At 48.7% G+C, this 21556-nt stretch overlaps 1 protein-coding gene across 2 annotated transcripts in view; it reads right to left on the bottom strand.

Annotated features, from left to right (window-relative positions):
* Nucleotides 1-3680: 3680 nt before the first annotated feature.
* Nucleotides 3681-21556, bottom strand: part of WNT5B (Wnt family member 5B) — a 68739-nt gene continuing 50863 nt past the window's right edge. For both annotated transcript variants that reach the window (XM_059472188.1, XM_059472186.1), the window contains exons 2-5: nucleotides 18194-18324; nucleotides 17269-17516; nucleotides 11572-11864; nucleotides 3681-4246 (exon numbers count right to left, since the gene is read on the bottom strand). In XM_059472188.1, coding sequence (XP_059328171.1) covers nucleotides 3788-4246; nucleotides 11572-11864; nucleotides 17269-17516; nucleotides 18194-18324 — 1131 coding nt within the window. In that variant the 3' untranslated portion in view covers nucleotides 3681-3787. The remainder of the gene's footprint in view (nucleotides 4247-11571; nucleotides 11865-17268; nucleotides 17517-18193; nucleotides 18325-21556) is intronic.

Below are 21556 nucleotides of genomic sequence, written 5' to 3'. Positions count from 1 at the left end.
CCACCAGTGCTGCATGTCTGGATTCAACGTGGCAGTTTCCTGAATTGCAAAAGGCCACTCTGCTACACTGAGCCCTGAGCAGGCACAGACTGTTTGGGGACAAAGAATGGGAGCCTCCAAATGGTTCAAGTGGCCTGAAGCTCAGCAGTGTTAAAAGGCTCATTTAAATTTTCTCACAAACCTCTCAGAGGTTCTTTGTAGCATGATTAATATCAACTGAACGTTTCTGTTCTGGGATCAGCTATTGCTTAGCTTACCTTGCAGCAGAGCACACTGAGGCCTCATTCATTCCCACTCTAACTCAGGCAGTAGTTGCCAGCTGGAAAATGATGACAGATTTGCATCCTGTTCTGCTCTGTTTAGGAGCCCATGCTCACTGCCTGGCAGTAACAGTATATTTGCACAGTGCCTTTAAGCCCAAAATGTTGTAATTTTACATGACTTAAGGGTGGCCATTTCTATCAGCCTTGAAGTGCAGCAACTTCAGGAATGTGGCAGCCAGTTACCAGACCACAGCACATAACAGAGTACTGTATCTTATCCACATGAAACTGCAAACAGAATTTGAGCAGGCAGAAACCAGGCTGACCTCCCTAAGCCTTACTTTAGCTACAAGATCTTCAATACCCATAAATAAACAAGCCCTGAGCTGACCTCTCTTTTGTAGCACAGCCCTGCCTCCAGCATTGTGCCAGGGCAATGTTTTGCTGCTGCAGACCCTCTGAGGCTCCTGCTGAGCCCCCCAGCAACCCCCTCCAACCCTGCAAGGTGCTGCTGTGCCAAATTGAGTGTCCCCACACAATGAGGATACAGCTGCCTGCCTGCCAGAGTTAATGAGCAGAGAATCTCAGGCTTCAATTAAACTTTTTTTCAGCCATGTTTCTGAAAGATCTTTACAGAAAAAAAGGAGGTATCCTGCTCCTTGTTTTATACAGAAGGAGGCTGGAGGCCAAATTGCAAAGAAATTAAGTAACTGTGTGAAAATTACAAAGCAGATTATCAGCAGAGCTCAGAATTCAGCTCAGCTCCCAGCCCCACCACACCCCTTTCTATCACTCTGTACATCAAATAAGGCACAACTTAAAATCCACCACTTTTTATCTTCCATGGGAAATAAGAAGTTCTGCTGCAGCTTTCTCTTTGACTTCCTTTGGATTGCATCAAACCAGTCTGGCTGTGCTCTTATTTTATACTTACCACCACCCTATGGAGGTTCTTTATGTGTGAGTGCCATTGAAATTAAGTTTAAAGCTAGAGTTCACTGGGATCAAATTTTTGGATACAAAATTCCCAGAAAATCTATAATACTGAAACCTGAAAAAAAAAAAAAAAAAAAAAGAGAGAGGAAAGAAATCTAATGAAGAAATCTAATGGTCACTTCTCTCCTATCAACTACATGGTTCTAGTCCAATAGGAACTGCTGGCTCCAACCAGCCTGCCAGAGGTCTGGAATGCTGGGACAAAAGGCCAAAAAACATATTTTTTTCCATCCAGACAACATTTTAGGTGGAAAAAGGACATATCCAGGGACACCCAGATGAATAGCAGCCCTAACAATGCCAGCTTTTCCGCTCCCAGAGTTGTTTACACCCACAAAATTATTTGTGGTGCCAAACCACAAGGAGAGTTGTGACTCCCTAAAATGTGTGGTCTTTATCAGAAAGGCCAGATGAAGTAATTTTGAGCTATTAGACACATTAACAATGCCTGAGGGTGTCATACACAAAGAGCTGACACCTTGAAGCACTGATGCAAGAAGGACGGACAAGAACATGAGGTGAGGGTGGTGGGAGGAAAGGTCTTTTTCAGATGTATCCAAGGTAGAGCAAATTTTATTACTGGGCTAGAAACAGAGTATCCCAGGAGTGAATAGCTCACACATTTGATCCCATCTTGGGCTCAGTCCAACTCCCACTGAAGTTTAATGGAAGTTGGATCAGGCCACTGCATTCACATTTTTTCCATGCATGGAAAACTATTTCCGTTACTTTGAATTACAATACCACTGGCTTTGGATTTTATATAATAAAGTAAATCTAGACCACTGTTTATATTCCAAAAAACTGCCTTCTGGGATGCCAGCAAATATATTGCCTGTTGGATTTAAAAAAATAATAAAATAAAAACTAGACACATTGGTTTTAAAAAACAACAGCTCCTAATTATTAAGCATAATTTCTCTTCCTTGTGCTTTTCTGGAGTCCTCAAATATTTGAAATATGAAAGGTACATATAAATTGTTCTCTGGTGGTTGAAATGGTGGAATTTGTAAAACTGCAATGTTTTATAAGAAACAGAGGTTTAATATAAAAACAATAATCTTCATGACTGGCTCCTTGCTTATTGGCATATTTTAAGCATTTTAAAATTTACAGGGAAAAAAAACCCCAACACCCTTGTGGTGTCAGTAACAAAGCGGATGCATATTAGCAAACCCTTATATTTTGGGAATTGGCTTCTCTTGATTGTTCTGACTGCAAATGAACTCTGCAGATGCTGAGAGGTACAGGAAATGTCTTGTGCTAGAAACAGCATTTGCTCCCTGCTTTATGAATTGGATTGAACTAAAATCCCAATGTGGCAAGACTGATTAGCAGACTTTGGTAATGCCTTCTGCCCTGGTACAGCTTCATTACCAAGGAAATAAAACAGAGAAGACTTCCACAGTGAACACACACCCACACCCTGGGAGCAAACATTCCTGTGGTTAGCTTATGCCAGGGAAGAGCACAGCCCCTGCCCTCTGAAACAGAGCAGCAAAATAAAAGAACCTCACCAAAAGAATAAAACAAAACAGGCATATACACAAGTAACAGAGGGAAAGAAATGTCATTGAAGGGCATTTTATGTTAAAGAGGAACTATACAACTGGGCTGGTGGTGAGGAGGATTTAACAGAGCTGAACAAGGTGACCACCTGCAGCCACTTCAGAGAGAACTGGCAGCAGGACGGGGAGTGCAGCTATGAGCATGTGTGTGTGTGCAGCACTTCTTTCCACTGACAAATATACTCTGCAAACACCCCTGGCACCAGCAGCTTTTCCTCTCTATTGAAAAATGAAGTTTCAGCATGGGATTTAAAGGAAAAATCCCTCACACACACAGCCACGTGGTTTGAGCTGGGCAGATTTCCCTTGGCCCAGGTGGTGCAGAAGAGCCAGGTGCTGGCTTCATGGGCACTGCCAGGCTGTGCACTGGTCAGCCACAGGTTGAACCTTCCTTCCTCACAACAGCAGGCTGTGAACTTTCCTCTACCCCACTGTGGTCTGGGGAGCATCCAGGAATGGTTTACAAGACTCTGGATTTTAAGCCATACTCACGTAGCCTTAGCTAACCTTCCCTCTAAATGTGACAAAGCCCTTTAGAGGCACCAAGAACCAGTTCCAAATTTCCCAGTGCAGGATTTGAAATCTGAATAACTAGGACTCACCCATGACTGGCTGTAACTTCCAATGTGCAGTAAGTGTTCCAAAATGCTGAGATTTACTGATCAGAGAGAAGAAAAGAGGAGTGGGTTCTCTCACTGGCTTTCTTTCTGTAATGAAAGAGCACATGCTGGTATGCTTTGACTGAAGCATCCGAGGGGAGATGCACCCAAAGACAGATTCCCTGGCAGAACTGAAGGAACATCAAATTAGCTGGCCGGATGTGGGGGGGGGGGGAGACTTCAAAACCAAAATGTCTCTTAAATAAGCTTCTTTAATTATTATAATCTGTTTATTTATACAAATATAAAATATATTTATATAGATTTATATAATATAGATTTGTCGCTTTGGCAGCTCCTTTCATTTACAGACGTACTGGTCAACGATCTCTGTGCACTTTTTACACTTGACATAACAGCACCAGTGGAACTTGCAGTGGCAGCGCTCCACCTGCACGCTCTTGAACTGGTCGTAGCCCCGGCCGCAGCACATCAGCTCGCAGCCGTCCATGCCCTCCGAGGTCTTGTTGCACAGCCTGCCCTGGGTGCCCAGCGAGCCCGTGGTCTCGTTGCGCAGGCAATAGTCCGGGCTGGGGTCCACGTACACCAGGTCCTCCTGGGTGGGCATGTTGAAGCGGTTGTTGACCAGCTCCAGCTTGCCCTTGCGGCTGATGCGCATGGCGGCGGCGCTGTCGTACTTCTCCTTGAGCAGGTCGCCCACCTTGCGGAAGTCGGCCAGCTGCAGCCAGCAGGTCTTGAGGCTGCACGAGCCCGACACGCCGTGGCACTTGCAGGCCACGTCTGCCAGCTTGTACACGGCCTGTGGGGAGAGAAATGCGATCAGGCAGGGCCGTGCTTGTTCCCGCTGCACTGGCAGCTGGCTTAATTACAGCGCATTCACGGCGCTCTCAGAACCGCTTTGATTATCCCGCAATTGCTGTTGTTTCGCCCTTCAGAGCAGACAAAGGTCTTCTCCTCCCCCTGGTGCGACTGCTGTGTTCCTGCTCCCTAAGAATTTCTATTTCTGGTTACACTGCCTGCAAACATGACCTCCTCACCCCACCTTCTTTCTGGCTCGAGAGCAGGGTCAAGAGCAGCAGAAAAAGGGAAGGAGCCCTCTTTGCGTGGAATCTGGAAACTCCCCACCTCACAGACTGTGGGAATCTATAAAATCAGAGGGTTTTGGGAAAGCTGCAAAAAGAGGCTTCAGAGACAGCAGAACTGTGATTAGAGCTAAGCAGTAGCCATGAGATAGCAGAAAAATTACATAAAAAGTAGAAAAGAAAAGACAAATAGAACAATGCTCTGTGTATTAACGCTTGTCTAGACTAACTCCCTAAGCTGCAGAAAAGCGTATCTAGTGAGATATTAAATCTAGTGAGATATTAGGAAGCTCTGAGCTGGACCTCCACGGTGTGGCATGTTTTTCCCATTCAGTGCTGCAGAAAGGGAACACCTGGGAACCAGCCCACTTCCTACTGCCCGCGCCAGGAACCAGCACTATCATTACAGGGATACATCTGCATCCTTTGGAAACAAATCCATGGGCCCACACCCTTTCCTGTCATCTGCCCTGACAGGAGCTCATCCAGGGGCAGTGCCCAGAGAGAGGCAGGCAGGGGTGGTGGTGCACAAAGGGACACATCTCCCTGGAAGGCAGCTCAAGGTGCTAGCATTCAGGAATAGCTAATGATTATATACAGGTGCTTTTATTGAAGAGCTCTGGGTGTCAGGGGTACAGATCCAAATCTGACTCTGTCATGGGTGCAGGATGAACGTGTTTTTATACCTTTATCGTTCCATAACTACATATTAATTATTAAACTTACATTGTGATTTCATCTAAGCATGGATTTTTGTAATTTCTATCAAACCCCCCAACACAGTTTCTCACAATTCTTGTCACGATTAAACAATAATTATACCCAATTACCAAACAATCATCACATCTAACAATCATACCATTTATCACAGTCATTAAATGATTATACAGGTGCAGCCTAACATTTTCTCAGGGCCTACCAGGCCTATCTTTCCCTTCTAACTTCCCTGAACACTCCATGATTTTAGAAACATTTTATCCCTGCCCTCCCAGAGGCGCTGCTCCCCAGGCATCCCTGGCTGCGTTCCTGCGCCATCTCGTGCCCGGCTCCCTCCACTAGCACAGCTGTCGCCAGGCAGAACTGCCAGGATTTCAACAGCACACGCCAGCTTCCCGTGCTGTCTTCTCCCAGACACTTCCAGCTACATTTTCAGGAGCCTGCGGGGGCTGCAGATGCATCACAGCCCTGGAAATCCAGCATCAAAGTCAGCACAGAGAGTCTTGAAAATTCAGAGTGTAAAACCCTCATCAGAGCAAGCTCAGGATGTGAAGGGAAACTCTCCTGTTTACTCTCCTCCTCCCCACGCTAGCTGGGAGGTGAGGGAAATACTGAGAAATAAAAAACCCAGGTTGGGTTTGCTCTTCCCATTCATTTCAGAGACAGGTACAAAAGTGCAATGCCACGTGAGCTCTGTCAGCTCTCAGGCACTGACAGAGAGATGGGCATTCCCTCACTGTCAGAGCTGCTCTGTGTTACAGCAGCTTAACCCCCAGCCCTTGGCTCATCATCCCCTCACCATCAGGCTCACATCTGCTCTCCCAAGACCATCCTGCATCCTGCAGTGCTTTTGCCAGACCCTGCATGCCAAGCAGAGATGTTTGGCATCAGCTGCAAAATTACCACCAGCTGTATCTGGAGGGGGAGAGCGAGGAACACGAGAACAAAACAGGGTGCTCTGAAAGAGATGGCCATGTGTCTTCCAGCCAGGTTTTCTGCTGAAAAAAAGCAGCCAAACGCAGAGGTTTCTTTTTTGCCTCACTCACTGACACAGAAGAAAGCTTCCCAGCTTTCTGCTTTCACGTGCCAAGATGATTAAGGCAATTGAGCATAATGCAAGCAAAACCTTCTGCCTACAACAACGTTCTGGACCAGCAGGGAGAGGTCAGAGTTCTCCCACAACAACTGGTTGCTCCTTGCCCAGCTAATGTCTAGTGCTTTTGACAGCTAGTGAAGATTCAATTTGCCTTAATGGCTAAATCACATGGAGGCCAATCCAGCTCCTGAGAAAGTCAATGGAGTGAGCCCTTAAAACAGAAAAGCTTTAGTTCTGCTCCTCAGAGCTCAATTTACCAAGGCAATCCCTCACAGTGCAACGTAACAGCTCCAAGCTGGGAGTTAAGCACTTGTCTTGGATCAAACTACAACTGCAGAGGACCAACCACACTGTTACTTAAGGATTCCTGCTGTACTATGACCAGACAGGCTACAGCTAAATTTCCTGAGCCCCAGACACTTACTATATCCTCACTACACTGCCAGCTTGCTTGTTATAAGCCTGTGTTAGCACTTTTTGGTTATGGTTCTGTCAAATCCCAGGCCACTCATGCCTCCCTTGCCCTCGCATGTGTTTTTATAAAGTATTATGATTCTTCCTAATCCTGGGCTTTGTTCCTTTAGAAAAACACTGCAACTCAATCCCCTTCAGTTAATGTCATGGGAACGAGTTCACTCTGACTTGGCTTTAGACAACTGATGCTCAAAACATCTGGCCCCTGTGGGCAGGAGCCGTTCTGGGGAAGGAGAGTGCCACCAGAGCTCACAGGTGAGCACAGTGCCACTCAGCCCCCACAGCTCCCACCCTCCATGTGCTGTGGAGCCAACACAGCTTCAGCTGCTGAATGACTCTCCCACTGTCCCCCTTCACTGCCCAGAGGAGGAGAGGGCAGAGGAAATTGGAGAATTCCTCTCTGACAGAGCTCAGGTCAAGGTAGAGAATAACAGACCCCACAAGCAGTTCTGAGGGCAGGGCCTGACCGATGGCCATGCCACTTAAGCAGGCTGAAAATGCCTCTAATGGAAGGGCTTAAAGCCCCTTTCCATAAGCCCAAGTTCTCTTCCAATTCTCCTTGTGCAGGAATGGGAGCAGGAGGAGAATTAATGGATAATTCCTCAGTGGTCAATTAGCCAGACCCCCTTGCAGGCTCTTGAGGCAGTGGCTGGAGTGACTGATGACTGAGGGCTGCCATATGCTCAGTGGGTAAACACAGGGGAGGACTGACTGCCACAGCCTGCCAGACAGAGCCACAGATAAGGAGGGGGGCAGTAAGAGAGGGTAATGCAGACCAGTTGGAGGAAAAGACAGATGGAAGGAAAGCCCATATTGAGATAACAGCCAAAGACAAACAAACAGCAGCAATAAAGCCAGAAGCCACCACCACAAGGACTACGATGTGGAGTGAAGGGGTGATGGGGTCAGGACTGCCTGAGAGATAAAAGACATCTGATTCCCTCCTGTCCCCCCTCAGCTCCTGAGAGGCACAGAGAGAAGGGACAATCCTCTCTCCTGCCACCAGAGCTCCTCAGGATTCAAGGAGAACTTTCTCATTCATAGGAAACTGAGTGAAGGGACGTGCCAAAAATCTGCCTATAAATCAGAAAGTATGAGCTGAAACCCTGGCTGTGAAAGCAGGGCAAGGCTGCAGTGGGGTGGCAGCTGGTGGTCACTCTGCAGTGCTCACTGCTGGGTCTCCAGCAGTCCTTTGCTTCCAGAATAAACTTCTGGGAATGAGGACTTCACTCATATGCACCTTCCTACTTACAAAACCAGTATCTCAGAAGTTTAGGAATGCAGGACTAGACAGGACCTCCTGGGTTATAAAGTGTGATTCTTGCTATTGTAGGCACTGTTTCAAGTAACATTTTCCCTAAATGCATAGGATGCCCTTTTAAGAGCAATTAGGTTTTCAGCCACCATTATTCTGATTGCCATTTCAACAATAAAATATCTTTTTCTGATTTCCAGCCTATATGTATTTACTTTATGCCCATTTGCTATTGTGCCAAATTGGCTTTTTGCTTAAAAAGTACTTTTCCTTCCCTAGTATTTCTCCCACGAACAAAGACATCAGTCATATCCTCTCTCCACTTTCACTTTACTAGCCTGAATATGGCAAGCTGCTCTAGCACACGTTCTTAAGAAAAGATTCCTATCCCTTGGGTCAGCCCTAACAAGCCTTTTCTAGTCTGAGGTCATTTTACTTGGGAATATGAGAACACACAATACTGTGGGGCCTCACGAGAGCTTAATACATGGCATTAGTATTCCCCCATGTTGTATAAAAAGACTTATGTCTAGTGTGTTACAGGATATTTACCACCTTCCAAGCCATATTACATCTGCAGCCATTTGCAGCCAACTGCTGCAACCAATTCTTTCCTGCTCTTTTCCTAATGACTAAAGATGTATTTCATGCAAGGCCTCAAATGATGGTCTGAATGTTGTTTTACTGAGTGCCATTAGCTGCTGTACAAAATTCAGATTGTCCTCTGTGGTCATAATACCTGCCACCTTTGCATCAACAGCAAAGTTCATCAGCCCATTGCTAGCACTTGTGTTGAGGCTCAGAAATAAAAATCCTAAGGGCAAGTCCTTGATGAGCTCTGCTAATTAAGCTCCACTAAAATCAAGCTACATTCTTTCACACAACTTACTGACATGTTTCCTTGAACCAGTTTTTTGTCCATCTCATAGCTACTGCAAATTTCCTTACATTTTCCAGTTTTACCAAGAATTTCCCATGAGGGAAATACCTCAAATGTTTCACAGAAGTTCATATAAATGTGACCTATCAGATCTAGTCTGCTTCTAGAAAATCAGTGCTCTAAATCAGATGTTCTAAATGATTGTGTGACCAAGCTTTGAAAAAGTCTTCTCAAATTATTTCCTACTTTCCTCTGAGATATCCAGTGTCCCCCACCCCAACTTGGAAGACCTAGGCAAAGCACTCACTCACTTTGGGTACCAAAACTTCTCTGCCCTTAGACTCAGCCCTGTCCTCACTGGCTGTCTCCTTTATTCCAATCTCCTCCAGTGTGCAAAGTTTAGAAAACTTTTGCTGTTTATTTTATTAGCCTTTTCAAGGTCTGACTCAGCGTGAGTTTTACTGTTCTCACCTCCTCTTTACACTTCTTGACCTCTAAGACAGAGCTTTCCATTATTTATTTGCTATCTTTTTTTTTTTTTTCCCTCCACTGTTAGCAGGCTCTTGATCTATTCCTAACAGCTTCTCTGTGGCAGTTATTCATTCAGTGAGGTCTGGATATTCTTCCTACAACCTTTTTACTCTTGTTGGCATGCAGAGTTGTAATGGCTTTAGCATCCTGGACTTGAAAAACTTCCAGACCTCCTCCACATCCAGGTTCCTCAGCTGAGCTTATTAACCAGCTCCCTTAGTTTATAATATTTTTTGTTTGTTTGGGTTTTTTTAAAATCTATGAGCTTAATTACACACTGGTTAGTCTTCCCTTTAATTTAATCTAATCTAAAATAATCATTTAATCTATGTTACTGCAGTTCACCTGGCACCCCAGCCTAGGGACCACACTCTGCCTTGGAGTCTCAGGTTCACTCCTTGCTTTAGGCAGGGAATTTATCTGTAGGACAAGTTCATGTTCCAGACATGTGGGATGCCCAAAGCAAGTAATTCAGAAAAAAATGTCACATTCAGGCTACTGTCCCACCACACACTCTCCCCATTTCCTAAGCAAATGCAAAGCCTCTGCCCACCCAAGGCAAAAAAAAAAAAAACCCAATCCCAAACCAAAACTCAGCTTTCAAGTCCAGTTTTTCACCTACTGCAAATTTACCCCAATTTGGTTTTGCAAAAGAACCATGAAATACTTGCAATGCTTCAACCTGACACACCAATTTCACAACAAAAAAAAAAATGGAGCAAATAATCTTTGGTGTCAAAATGAAGCTGAAATTACATGCAGAAAAGACAGACATCCAAGGGAAAGGGAAAGATAATTCAGTAACAATTAGAAGTAAGAAAGGGCAGAAAATTGATAAGGAAAATAAGGATATTAGTTAGAAATGTGCAGAAGAGCAAGACTAAGTACACTTAATGGGATTTTTTAACATGAATTAGAAGTAAAATTAACCTTTGAAAAGCTTACTTCTAGGGAAGAATGATAAAAATTTAAAACACCCTGGGGAAAATGCAGAAATGTTCAAGTTAGTATTCCTGTTCTACTTTTGGAAAGAGGCAGGATTACTCAGCTGCAGTGCATATGAATGATGCTACACCTTCCAGGCTATTAATCACAGACAGAGGAATTGTGTGAAAAGCAAAAGTGCATACACTGAATGCATGCAAAAGGGGTATGGGAAACTGGAAAGGGTACACTAAAGTGACAGGAAAATGATTTGATGGCTGATGAGAACCTCTGAAAGTGAGAGAGTCTTCAGTGCTCCATCTAGTTTGTCAAGAAAGAATGGTGAATAAATTACGGTAGATAAATACTTGTATGCCAAGGAAATTCTGATTACTAAGAGGGTTTTGGATTTAGCTGTAAAAGTCAGAAAAAGAACTGACTGGAAGCTGGTGTCAGATAAATTCAAATGATCATCAGGTTCAGAGTTGAAACAGTCATAAATGCTGACATCATACTACAAAGGGAAGTCATGGATTCTCCATCCCTAGGGGTCCTCAGATCACAAGTGTGAATCTTCTCAGAAAATGTTTGCCACCTAAAAGCAAACTATTTATTATTGTGCCCAGTGCCAAGGTAACTGAACAAGGCCTGAGTTTCAGAGATAGCCAGGCTCCTGGCCTTATATTCCCAAAAATCTAAATGATGGCAGTAGAAAAGAACTAGGGCATAGGTTGGACTCAATATCTTAGAGGTCTCTTCCAACCTCATTATTCTGTGATTCTGTAACACTATGTGCCAAAAGGTTCTTCTTTCCACCACCAGCCTGTTACTCTCAGAGCTCTGGGAAGCAAATTTTAGACATAAACCTTAAAAATGGGCCATAACAGCACCTAGTTTATTTGGAAAGGGCCTAAATGCCTACAAATGCGTGCCATACAGTATCTCAAGAGACCCCAGAATTCACTGGAAATGGAAACCTGACATTAAAACCGGAATACTGTCAACATTGTAATAGTCACAAGAATGCAGAAAACACAACTGTATGCTTTTACTGGGGCATCACGGGATTATCCCCCATCAAACCCTCATGGAATCTGCTATCCAGCTACCCCCACCCTTCTGACTGCCCCCCTGACAAAAAGGAAAGGTCCAGCAGCGCCCTTACCCTGCGGCCAGCCTCGTTGTTCTGCAGGTTCATCAGCATGCGCGCCTGCTCCTCGGAGCCGCGCACGTAGTTCTTCTCCCTCTCCTTGGCGTCCACGAACTCCTTGGCGAAGCGGTAGCCGTACTCCACGTTGTCGCCGCAGCCGCCCCAGAGCCAGTCGCGGGGCAGGTCCTTGGGCCGCGCCGTGCGGCTGCAGCCGCAGCTGGACAGCTCGCCCTCGCGGCACGCGCGGCTGATGGCGTTCACCACGCCGGCCGCGCTCACCGCGTACGTGAAGGCCGTCTCTCGGCTGCCTGCGAGAGAGGGGACAGCAAATTAACCCCACACGGGTCTCGTTTTGTGGGCTACACACAGCCAGGAGCATGCAAACAGGCTCCTAAGAAGGTGCACGGAATCTACTGGAACTAAAGGATGTGATGGTCAAGTGCAAGGGATCCATCTCGTCCTGGATAGCAACTCCAGCTTCTTTCCCCTTCATTTATCCTTTCTTCTTTATCCTACTTCACTCTTACTTCTCCATGTGTAGACCCTCTTATCCTTTAATGCTAGCCTGGAGGAAACTCTCAACCAGCAGGAGGGTGAAAATACACTTGCTGACTTAGCCACTGCATTTGCCATTAAGAACAAGTAACAAGGTTGGGTCTGTGCAAAAGGAGTACTCTGCTTAAGCCAGCTGCTGCTCTGGAATGGTTTTCATTTAATTGGGACATCAGTCTTTGTGGGCTCCTCTTCATTGGACTGACTGTAGTTTACGTAAGATTATGTACGATTACGTAAAATTATTTGTAAACAAAGTGAAGGAAACTCATTTTTACACTGCAACATCCAGGCAGGGGCTCTTCCACTGCCTGCAGAACCACGGTGCTGGAAGAAGTAAAACTCCCATGTAGACCATAATAAATGAAAAGACTTTTCCATTAGCAGATTTACTAGGGACTGGCCTGCTTGGCATGCATGCCCTACACAGCTGGATCAGGTCTCCAGCTCGGTTTTCCTGGCAGGGATTCAGCCCCAGTGTGACCGGGGCACCAGCACAGCCAGAGCACTGCATGAGGCCAAAGCACCACGAGTGCTGAGTGTCTGCAGAGAGGGAGAGGGACCAGGAGGCAATCCACACCTGCACTCTCACCACATGTCTAATAAATAGCTGAACCAACACCTTCAGAGCCATTGTGCTCATCACCAAACCTGCAGGTGATAAAGAGAACAACTGGCAAAGCTTCATTAGAATAAGCAATCTAATTGTGAAGGGCTACTTACACCAAACCCCAGCAAGATGCTTTCAAGCAAATTTTGCTGCCTTCAAAGGGCAGATCCTCAAAGCATGGTTTATCACCATCTCAGGAGGCTCTCAATGCCAGCTCCCTCAGCAGGGCTGAGCTGACACATTTGGTGTGCTCTTGTTCCAATTTGCACGTGCTGACAATCCCTAATTAATAGCAGCTTATCACCAGCTTAGTGGTAATGACCCAAGACAAAGGCAAGGCTGTAAATGGCACCCACCTGGCAGAAAAACTTTGGATTTTTTCACCCCACCTAAATGAGAGATGAACACTAAGGGTTTCTGCTCTGGAACACAGCTGATAAAATGCTACATAACACAGAAGGGAGGTCTTTACTTTCAGGTAATTAGAAGAGATCTATGCTCACCATAGGTAATTAGAAGAGATCTATGCTCACCAAAACTCCCTGGTCCACGAGATACACAGGAGTGACTCCTAGTTAAGGCAGCTCAGATGAGACTGATGTGTAAGGGAGTTAGGGTAATTCTTCAGTAACTAAAATCAAGCTTTTACTCATCTAGTTTGTTTTCCATGTTATGAGTCTTCTAAGGTAACAGTCCAATGTGGAGTTTTGCCCCTACCTGTATGGAGAAAGCGCTGAGGAAACACCAATCACCCTTTTAAAGAAGAGTGCTTCCCTGTCTATAAAGATCAAAATACATGCACAGAAAAGGACCTCACACTGTGACAGCCCGTGCAACAGAGACTGCATGACTCCAGGGGCTTAGCATCCTTACAGCCTGACTGAGACCCCTGAAAAGACACTGAGATTTACACTTTCACTGTCCACATTTTAATAATCTCCACCTGTCAGATGCAGCAGCACAACTCGGCGTGCAGCCCCTGCATCTGCACGAGTCGTTCAGGCTGCTGAGGACGGTGGTGGGACAAGAGGCTGGAACAAGTCACAGCAGGGTGGGGTTCTCCCTCCCAAAGCAAACGCTTGGAAAAGCGTTTGGCTTTTCGTTTGTCCTCTCAAACTCAGCCCAGCTCCGCACCTCCGTGCTGCCGTCTCCAAGAACTGGGGCGTTATTCCCGAATATTATCCACAGGGCTGCGGGCCCCGGGAGCTGTGCCCGGCGGCGGGAGCTCGGCGGAGCTCTGCTGCCCTCCCGTGCCCGCCCGCCGGGAGCGGGGATGGAGCCGCTCCCGGGGCACCGCCGGGGATGGAGCCGCTCCCGGGGCACCGCCGGGGCTGCGGCTCCGGCATCCGGAGCTCCTGAGCATCGCCTCTCTGCAGCTGCTCGAGAAGGAAATGGGAGAAGGGGACACAAAAGTGTGTCCCTTTAACTTTTCAAATGAAAAAGTTTTCCTTTCAGCCCGTTGTTTTTAAAAGCATTACCCTAAAGTTTGTAGATCTCGAAGAAAAACAAGGGAAAAAATTTTCTCTTTGTTCTCTGCTTTTATGACTGTCTTTTTTTTTTTTCCCTTTTAGCATTTGAAAGGGCAGAAGAGATAAGATCTTTGGCTCCAGAAATGACTGGACTAACCTGGAAACCCCAGCCTTGCATTTAGGATTCCTCTGGAGGAGATATGTTCTCTCCTCCCCTGAGGAAATTCTAACGTGACCTTTTGGGGTGCTCTGTCCTCTCCCCCTCATAAATGCAGCGGTAAGGAATGTCTGTATATAATGTATAAAATGAGCTATATATACACACACGTGCAGCCTAAAATCTGTATTGACAGAAGAGGAAGCAACTTTGGAAGGATAATTTTTTTACATTATATATTGTTACTGAATAAACCCCATTTAAAAGCTAAGAGCAAGTCTCAAAACAACACAAACACTAGGAGAAAACAATGCTCCAAAGCAGCCTAGTTCAGTGCTATGGGTGCCCCTCCAAAAGCTTGGTGTCACTGGACTGCCTCACTCCCATGAAAAGCACAAAATGAAGGTGTAATGATTAAACACAGACCAACCAGCTCTCCTTTCCTGAGCAGAGTCAAGTTCTGTGAAGGGGAAAGGAAACTGATCTTCCAGGTTTCTAAGTGCTCTCACACGGATCTCCCAGGCTTTGGCCAAGTCAGGTTCTCCTCCCCTCTCACAATCCAGTGCAGCTCCAGAAATCCCATAATATGTGCCATGCTCACATCGGTGGGTGGGCAGCAAGGGTTGTTGGCACACTGTGCACCTTCTGGGTCCTTCTTATCTCCCTTCCTCTCCCTCCCCACAGCAATCTGGCATGTCTGTGCACTCTTGCAGATATTCTGGTCTCCAGACCTTTCTCGTGCCATTGGCACTGAGTACAGAAAAAGGGCTGTGGTCCAGATTTGGGGCTCAGAGGTTGAAAACAAGAGACAGACACACAGTGTGAACCCAGGGAAGAATGACTTTATATCTGGCATAACCTAAGAGATTGAAAGGCTTTGTCTTCTTCCCCAGTGTGGAAAATCTATTTGCTGCAATGATAAGCAATGACTCATTACAGTGTAGGAAAATGTAAAAGCGGAAGGTGAAGCTATAAAAAAGAGGAGAGGCAGCATCTCCCTCCACAGCAGCTTATCACTGACACAGATAACAGCCATGAATCACCAAAGATCCTGGAATACCCCTGCACACCTTTAGTGACATCTTTCTTTTGTGCAGCCTGGCGCTGGAGCATAAACACCTGAATGTGCTCTAACTGAGCAGAGAATGGTTCCAAAACTCTGTCGGGACAGGTTTGCAAAAATGCATGCACACACAAACCAAATGGCAGCAGCAGGACTAGTGGCCAGACCCATCACGCACCTACAACACTTCTGCCTTCACCAAAACACAAAGAAATCTACTCCCAATCTTAACTCATAGGATCAAATTTGTTTTAGTGAGGAGAAATCCTCCCACTTCCACTATCCACTCTAGTTCCTTCTTCCTCTACACATTCTGATTCTTCCAGAGCTTTTCATCCTTCAGCTCTGATCTTTGCTCTCTCCTACTTCACCCTACTTCTCTCACTGCACTAACCAAGAGTTGAAGGAAGCCACTGGAGAATGAGGATTGCTCCAAAAGGGAAGATTCCTACTTTATTGCATCCTTGTGGAGTCACAAGTATTTCTCTGAGGATTTGAAATTTACACCATTTTTAGGAGAAGGGAGTGACATCAGAAAGGAGAGATGGAAGTGTATTTTCTGTCCTTTAGTGGATGAAATTTCAGTTTTCATCCCCCAAAGCACAAGTTTTAACAATCTGGGATTGCATGCAGCCCCATCTGGCCACCACCCTTGCTATCAGAAAGTGAGAGATCAAGGATGCACAGATGCCTTGGATGTGTGTCAGAACTGGAGGAATTTCCAGGAAACGCCATTTCCCAGGGGAGCACCCCAGAGAAGAACTGTTGGGGTATGAGCTGGGCAGAAAGGGAGGAATTAGAGCAGCTCTGGTGTGCTGAATTAGGAATTCTGCAAGATTGAGTAACACGTGCAGAAATATCCCTAGAATTCTCTAGGGTGACACATGAATTTCAGGATCAAACAGAAGAGATCACAGGACTTTGTGCCCTATCTCTCAAACGCCCCAGAGGTATTAAAGATGCATTGTCTCTCTGTGTCCTGCTGCTTTTGCAGTTCTTTTGAGAGTGAAGCCAAAACCAGTGTGAGCAATACTGGGGGTACAGGAGCTGAAGGTCTTTTTCCATCCCTCGAGCTCACGAGCGAGAAATAGTTCTGATTCTTCTGTGTAAATGATTGGCTTTGTGGGTGGGAAACAAAACCTTCAGACAGGGGTTGTGGAGAGTGAGGGAGAGTGTGTGTGTGTGTGTGTGGCTGTTTTAACACCTTTTCTTTATTGGCCTGGCTGTCGGACATATCAAACCGAGCCCGGATTTCTCAGTTTCTTGCCATCAGATGACTGCATTTCAAAAGGAGATGGGACAATGTAGCTAGGTCACACCTCAATTCAAGTGCAGCAATGGCCTGTCAATGTGCCTTTTACGGCCAGCAGGGCAGGAATTATAAAAATCTCTTAGGTTTACACAGAAAGTGGCAGTGCGGGGAAGTGGGGGAATTTCCATGCCCGGAGAGTCCATATTTCCCACATCTCAGGGCTGCATTCCCCGTCGGAGATGTTGGGAACGATAACACGGGGCCATTGTTCCTGCCTGCGGGTTCTTCCCTCGTTACCTTTAAAGAAGCCCACCAAACAGAGGCAGCCCCCTCTTCCTGACCTTCCCATGCTCCCCAAAAGAAGCTGCGTCCCCCTCGCCCCCCTGCTGGCTCCTGCTGTGGCCGAGGGGCATCGGTGCCACCAGCCAGGCACAGGCAGCGCTCGGGCAGCGCCTGCACACCAGGGAATGGGGAGAGCTCGTTAGAGGCAGCTTTAGGAGCCGCGCTAATGGGGCTCATCAGTGCTGCGTGTGCATCTGAAGGACAGAGGGACAGAGTGGCCCAGCACTGTACTGCTGGGTGTACTTCTGTGCTTCCAGGTGCTCCTACCTATTTTCATGACCCTGCCAAAGACGGAAGTGTTATCCACCGTGCTGCAGTTCCACCGCCGCTGCCGAAACTGGTACTGGCACTCCTTGATGGCGCTGCGGGCGCCTTCCCCGATGAACACCATGTGCTCCTGGTAGAGCTGGCAGAGCTTGCGCTGCCCGGGGGACAGTCCCGGCAGCTGGCTGCACACCGGCTGGGCGCCGATGATGTACATCTCAGGCCTCTGGATGGGGTTCATGGCCAAAGACCTACGATGAGAAAAACATCCCAGGGAGTGTGGAGGGAGCGGCCCCCTCTGCGAAGCGCCCGACACCTCTCCCCACCAGCCCAGCCCAGCCCCGCTCCGGGAGCCCGGGCGCATTTCTCATGTCAGCTGCCTCCCTCCGCAGCTCTGCCAGATGCGAGGCTTTTCCAGGGCTCTAGCGGGAGTAACACTGCTCGTTTGTAACCCGAGTTTAAACACAGAGGACACCCGGGATGGGGAGGGGGCAGAGAGAAAGCTCAGCACTTTCCCCGCAGTAGAAAGCCAGCAGCTATTTTACACAGCGCCAGCGAGCGATGCCTGCTGCCTTGGAGCCAGGCTATTTTCCGCTCTTCGGGGGAAGGGGCTCCGCGGCTGCTCCCGGGGCTTTTGGCAGCGGCTAGGAAACCTTACCCATCCACTCCCTACGCATTCCCTACATCCTAAAGCCCGGACGGCATTTCAGCGAGCCCGTACAAAAGGAGCCCAGAAATGCCTGGAGAAGAGGGGCTGCGTCCCACCGCTGCCGAAACCGGGCAGAGACAGCGGGAGGGGGGAAACCCGGAGAGAAGCTGCGAAAGAAGCCCGGGGGGCAGGGAAGTTGCCGCGGAGGGCGCAGGGCAGGAGCAGTCGGACGGTCCCGGTCCCCGGCGGACAAAGGCGCCGCCGGTTCCCCTCACTTACCACCAGGAGTTGGCGTCGGCCACCGGCGAGGTGCAGCTGCAGAGGAGCGCGGCGGCGAGGGCCAGCCTCGGCCCGGTCATGGTGGGCTGCGGGGGCAGCCCCCGCCGAGCCGGCCGCCGGGACGGGGCGCCCTGCGGAGAAACGCCGAGAGAAGCCCTGGAGCGGGGCCTGCGTGCGGCGGGGGCGCGGCGAGCTCAGCCCGGCTGCCGCCCCCTCCCACCCCGCAGGACCCTCCCCCGGCCACCGCCTCCCGGGGGCTCCGGCGGCGGCCCTGCCTCCCTCCCGCCCTCCCCCGGCCCCGGGGCAGGGGCCGCGCTGCCGGAGCCTCCCCGAGCGGCCCGGGGGAGCGCACGGACGGCGGGGCTGTTCTCGCCCGTCGGGAGGGTCTCCCGGAGCCGCCGGGCAGCCCCCGGTTCGGCCGCCTTTGAAGCGCGGCCCGGCCCGGCGGTGCCGGGAGCCCCGCGGCCGCAGGTGTGCGGGAGCCGGCGGGGCACGTCAAAGCGCCGCGCTGGCCCCGCTGCCTCTGTTATGCACGGGCGGCTCGGAAAGGAGCGGCCCCCTCCCCAAAAGGGCCTCAGAAGGGCCCCACGCCACGGCCCCAGCCCCGTGCTCCGGGCGGGGGTCTGCGAGGTTCGGCCGGGCCGCCAGCGACGGGCGCGGATAGGGCAGGCACCGGAGCCTGATGGCTTCATGGGCAGGGGAGGTGGACAGGAGAAAAGCTTCAAAGGCTCCTCTTGTCCAAACACCCTCTCCCTTCTCCACTGGAATCACCGCGAACCTCAAAGGCAGGGCAGTCCGGCAGCTCCCCAGCCCTGCCTGTCCCGGACACCGGCCGAAAGCAAATGCAGGCGTCCTGCACCGTGCAGGTACTTCTAACGTGCTCCTCACACCCTGCCTCCTTCATGTCCTAGGGACACAGCCACCTTATCAAACCATCGACGCTGCCGCTGCTGCCTCCATCTCCTCAAGGCTTCTCACTGTCCTGTCCTACCTTGCACCACACGCTTCCCTCCTCTTTTCCACGGAAAAATGCCCCTCTTGCCCCAGCCTCCTCACCAGGCCTGCTGTCCCCCCAGCCCTGCCCCTGTGGGTCCCCAAAGGCCGGCTGGATGTGTGAGTCCCCCCGGGCTGGAGGGCACACGAGTACCCAGCCCTGCCGTCTGCCTCGGGAGCAGCACCCGAGACATGAATCACCAGCCTCGGCAGCCCAGACTGCTGAAGTATATTTTTTATCAAATTCCTCGCACCCGCCACGGTGGACTTGCTGTGTTTGTTTGCAGCACGCTTCGCTTCCTCCCCCATCCAGATGTGCTGTACCTGCAGCTGGTGGCCCATCTCACCTGGCAGGCAGATGCGGGGCTGCAAGTGCCAGAATTAGCCTCAGGACAAAAAAAGCCTTGTGTGACCCAGCACCTCGGTGGGAGGGGAGTTTTACTGCTTGGGCACAGCAGGATCCATGTCTGAAGAAAACAGGGTGACTTTATTCACATCTTCTATATCCTCCCTTTTCCTCCTCCCACAGCCACAAGCGTGACGAGGTGTATGTGTGTATAGCCACGCATACATGTTTTGGGTCTGTTTCTATAGGGAATAGACAGAATGGAAAGTTTATCTCCCTGAGTCTGGGGAGGAAGGAAGTTATGTATGGATGAATGGCTTTTCCATGACAAACAATGAGTCTGCACAGACATGGTGTGATGTCACCTAAGGAATTTCCAAGCCAGCCTCAGATACAGAAAACCTTTTTGCTGGCAGAGATGAGAGCGTGCCACCTTTCCATCTCGCCACAGCCAGAAAGAAGAACTAGGGCAAGGGGAAAAAAATAAAAGCCCTCAGTGTCTCACACACACACAAGGCATGTGCCATGTAAATAGATGACATGATGGGAGAAGTGTATCTCCAGGCTTTGCCCTCACCCTGCGGATTCTGAGAAAGGAGTAAACCATGGCGAGCCGCCCGGGTGCCTCTCCCAGCCAGGAATGTGAGACGGCAGCAGCTGATGAGGCAGTTCCACAAACACAGGTGATGTCAATGTCCATGTGAGCTTCCCTGAGCACATGTGCACAGCCAGGACACAGCACCAGGCAGCCCTGCACTGGTGTCCCACCGACAGAGCACCATGGCGTGGTGGAAAATAAAACCTTCCCAGCTGGGAAAGCCTGGGAGATGCTCACGTGAACCTTGGTCCAGAAACACATGGCATTAATGGCATATCTCGTTTTAAATATTAATACGCACAGGCAGACGATGATTAATAACAGTAAAGTGTTATGAATACTGCTGGCAGCAACCTGACTGCCAACGAGCACAAGCAAGTGCTTGTCATCTTGTTTGGAAACACAAGACATAAGTATTGCTGTATGGGATGAGATGGCTTATGCAGCCAGCCTAATACCCTGTCAAAGGTGGCAACTAAAGGAGTTCCTTCAGCAGGAGAGGCCTCAAACTCTGAATTCTACCTAAAATCTGCTGCTGGTGAAAGCAACTGCTATTGAGCTAATATGTGAATTATGGAAGTGAGTAATTTTTAAGGTGCTGGAAATAATTTCTTCAGTGGCTGTGTTTATGACTTCAGAAACAGTGATAATAGCAGGTGAGGCATTGCTGCAGGGATTTAGGCTCAGCCAGCAACTTCCACAGCAAAAGCTGAAGAGCACTTGCCTGGTGGTCTGAAGAATAGGATCTTCCTCTTCTGTGTTGGTTTCTACTTGCCACCAAAATCCTGAATGCAAGACTTTGATTTTGTAAATAAAAAGCTTGGGTTATTTTTTAAGCCCAACTGCAGGACAGGTTCAAACAGCTTTGAGAAGCTGTTAGCTCAAGCAGGGCTGGGTGGGAGATATCAGTGAAATTTTGTGAGGATGAGAGGTGGGGTGAAGCAGGGCTGCTCTGGGCTGGGATGAACAGAGTCAGTGAAGCATTACGTAGGACCAACCTCACTGCAGGCACACCACCCTCCTGGCCATCATCCCTGTCCATCCTTCCCCATCCAAGTGACTCCAAACCAGCAGGAGCCTACTTACACCAACTCAGACCACTCCTGCTGCACTAGGAGGAGGAAGAAGAGCAGGAGGAAGAACTCCAAAACCACGGGTTGCTCTTACTTCTATGGTAAAAGGTCCCATCCCACCCCTTCCATTGGGCATGGATCACTCAAACAGCAGAAGTGAACCTGCTTGAGCACTGCAGGTCTGATGCTTGCACCCAGAGCACTAGGGATCACCTGGGCCAAGTAAGGAGCTGTTGTCTGAAAACAGGACGTGAATCTCAACCCTTAAATGTTTAATGCTTCTAAGAGGGCAGAACAGTGGCAGCAAGCCTTCATCTTTGTAAGCCTTGGCATTCTGCTGCATTCAACAGTCT

The sequence above is a fragment of the Ammospiza nelsoni genome, chromosome 5 (assembly GCF_027579445.1).
Source record: "Ammospiza nelsoni isolate bAmmNel1 chromosome 5, bAmmNel1.pri, whole genome shotgun sequence".
Classification (NCBI taxonomy): Eukaryota; Metazoa; Chordata; class Aves; order Passeriformes; family Passerellidae; genus Ammospiza; species Ammospiza nelsoni.
The sequence above is the reverse complement of the archived record's forward strand: the minus strand, read 5'-3'. Positions and strand labels throughout refer to the sequence as shown.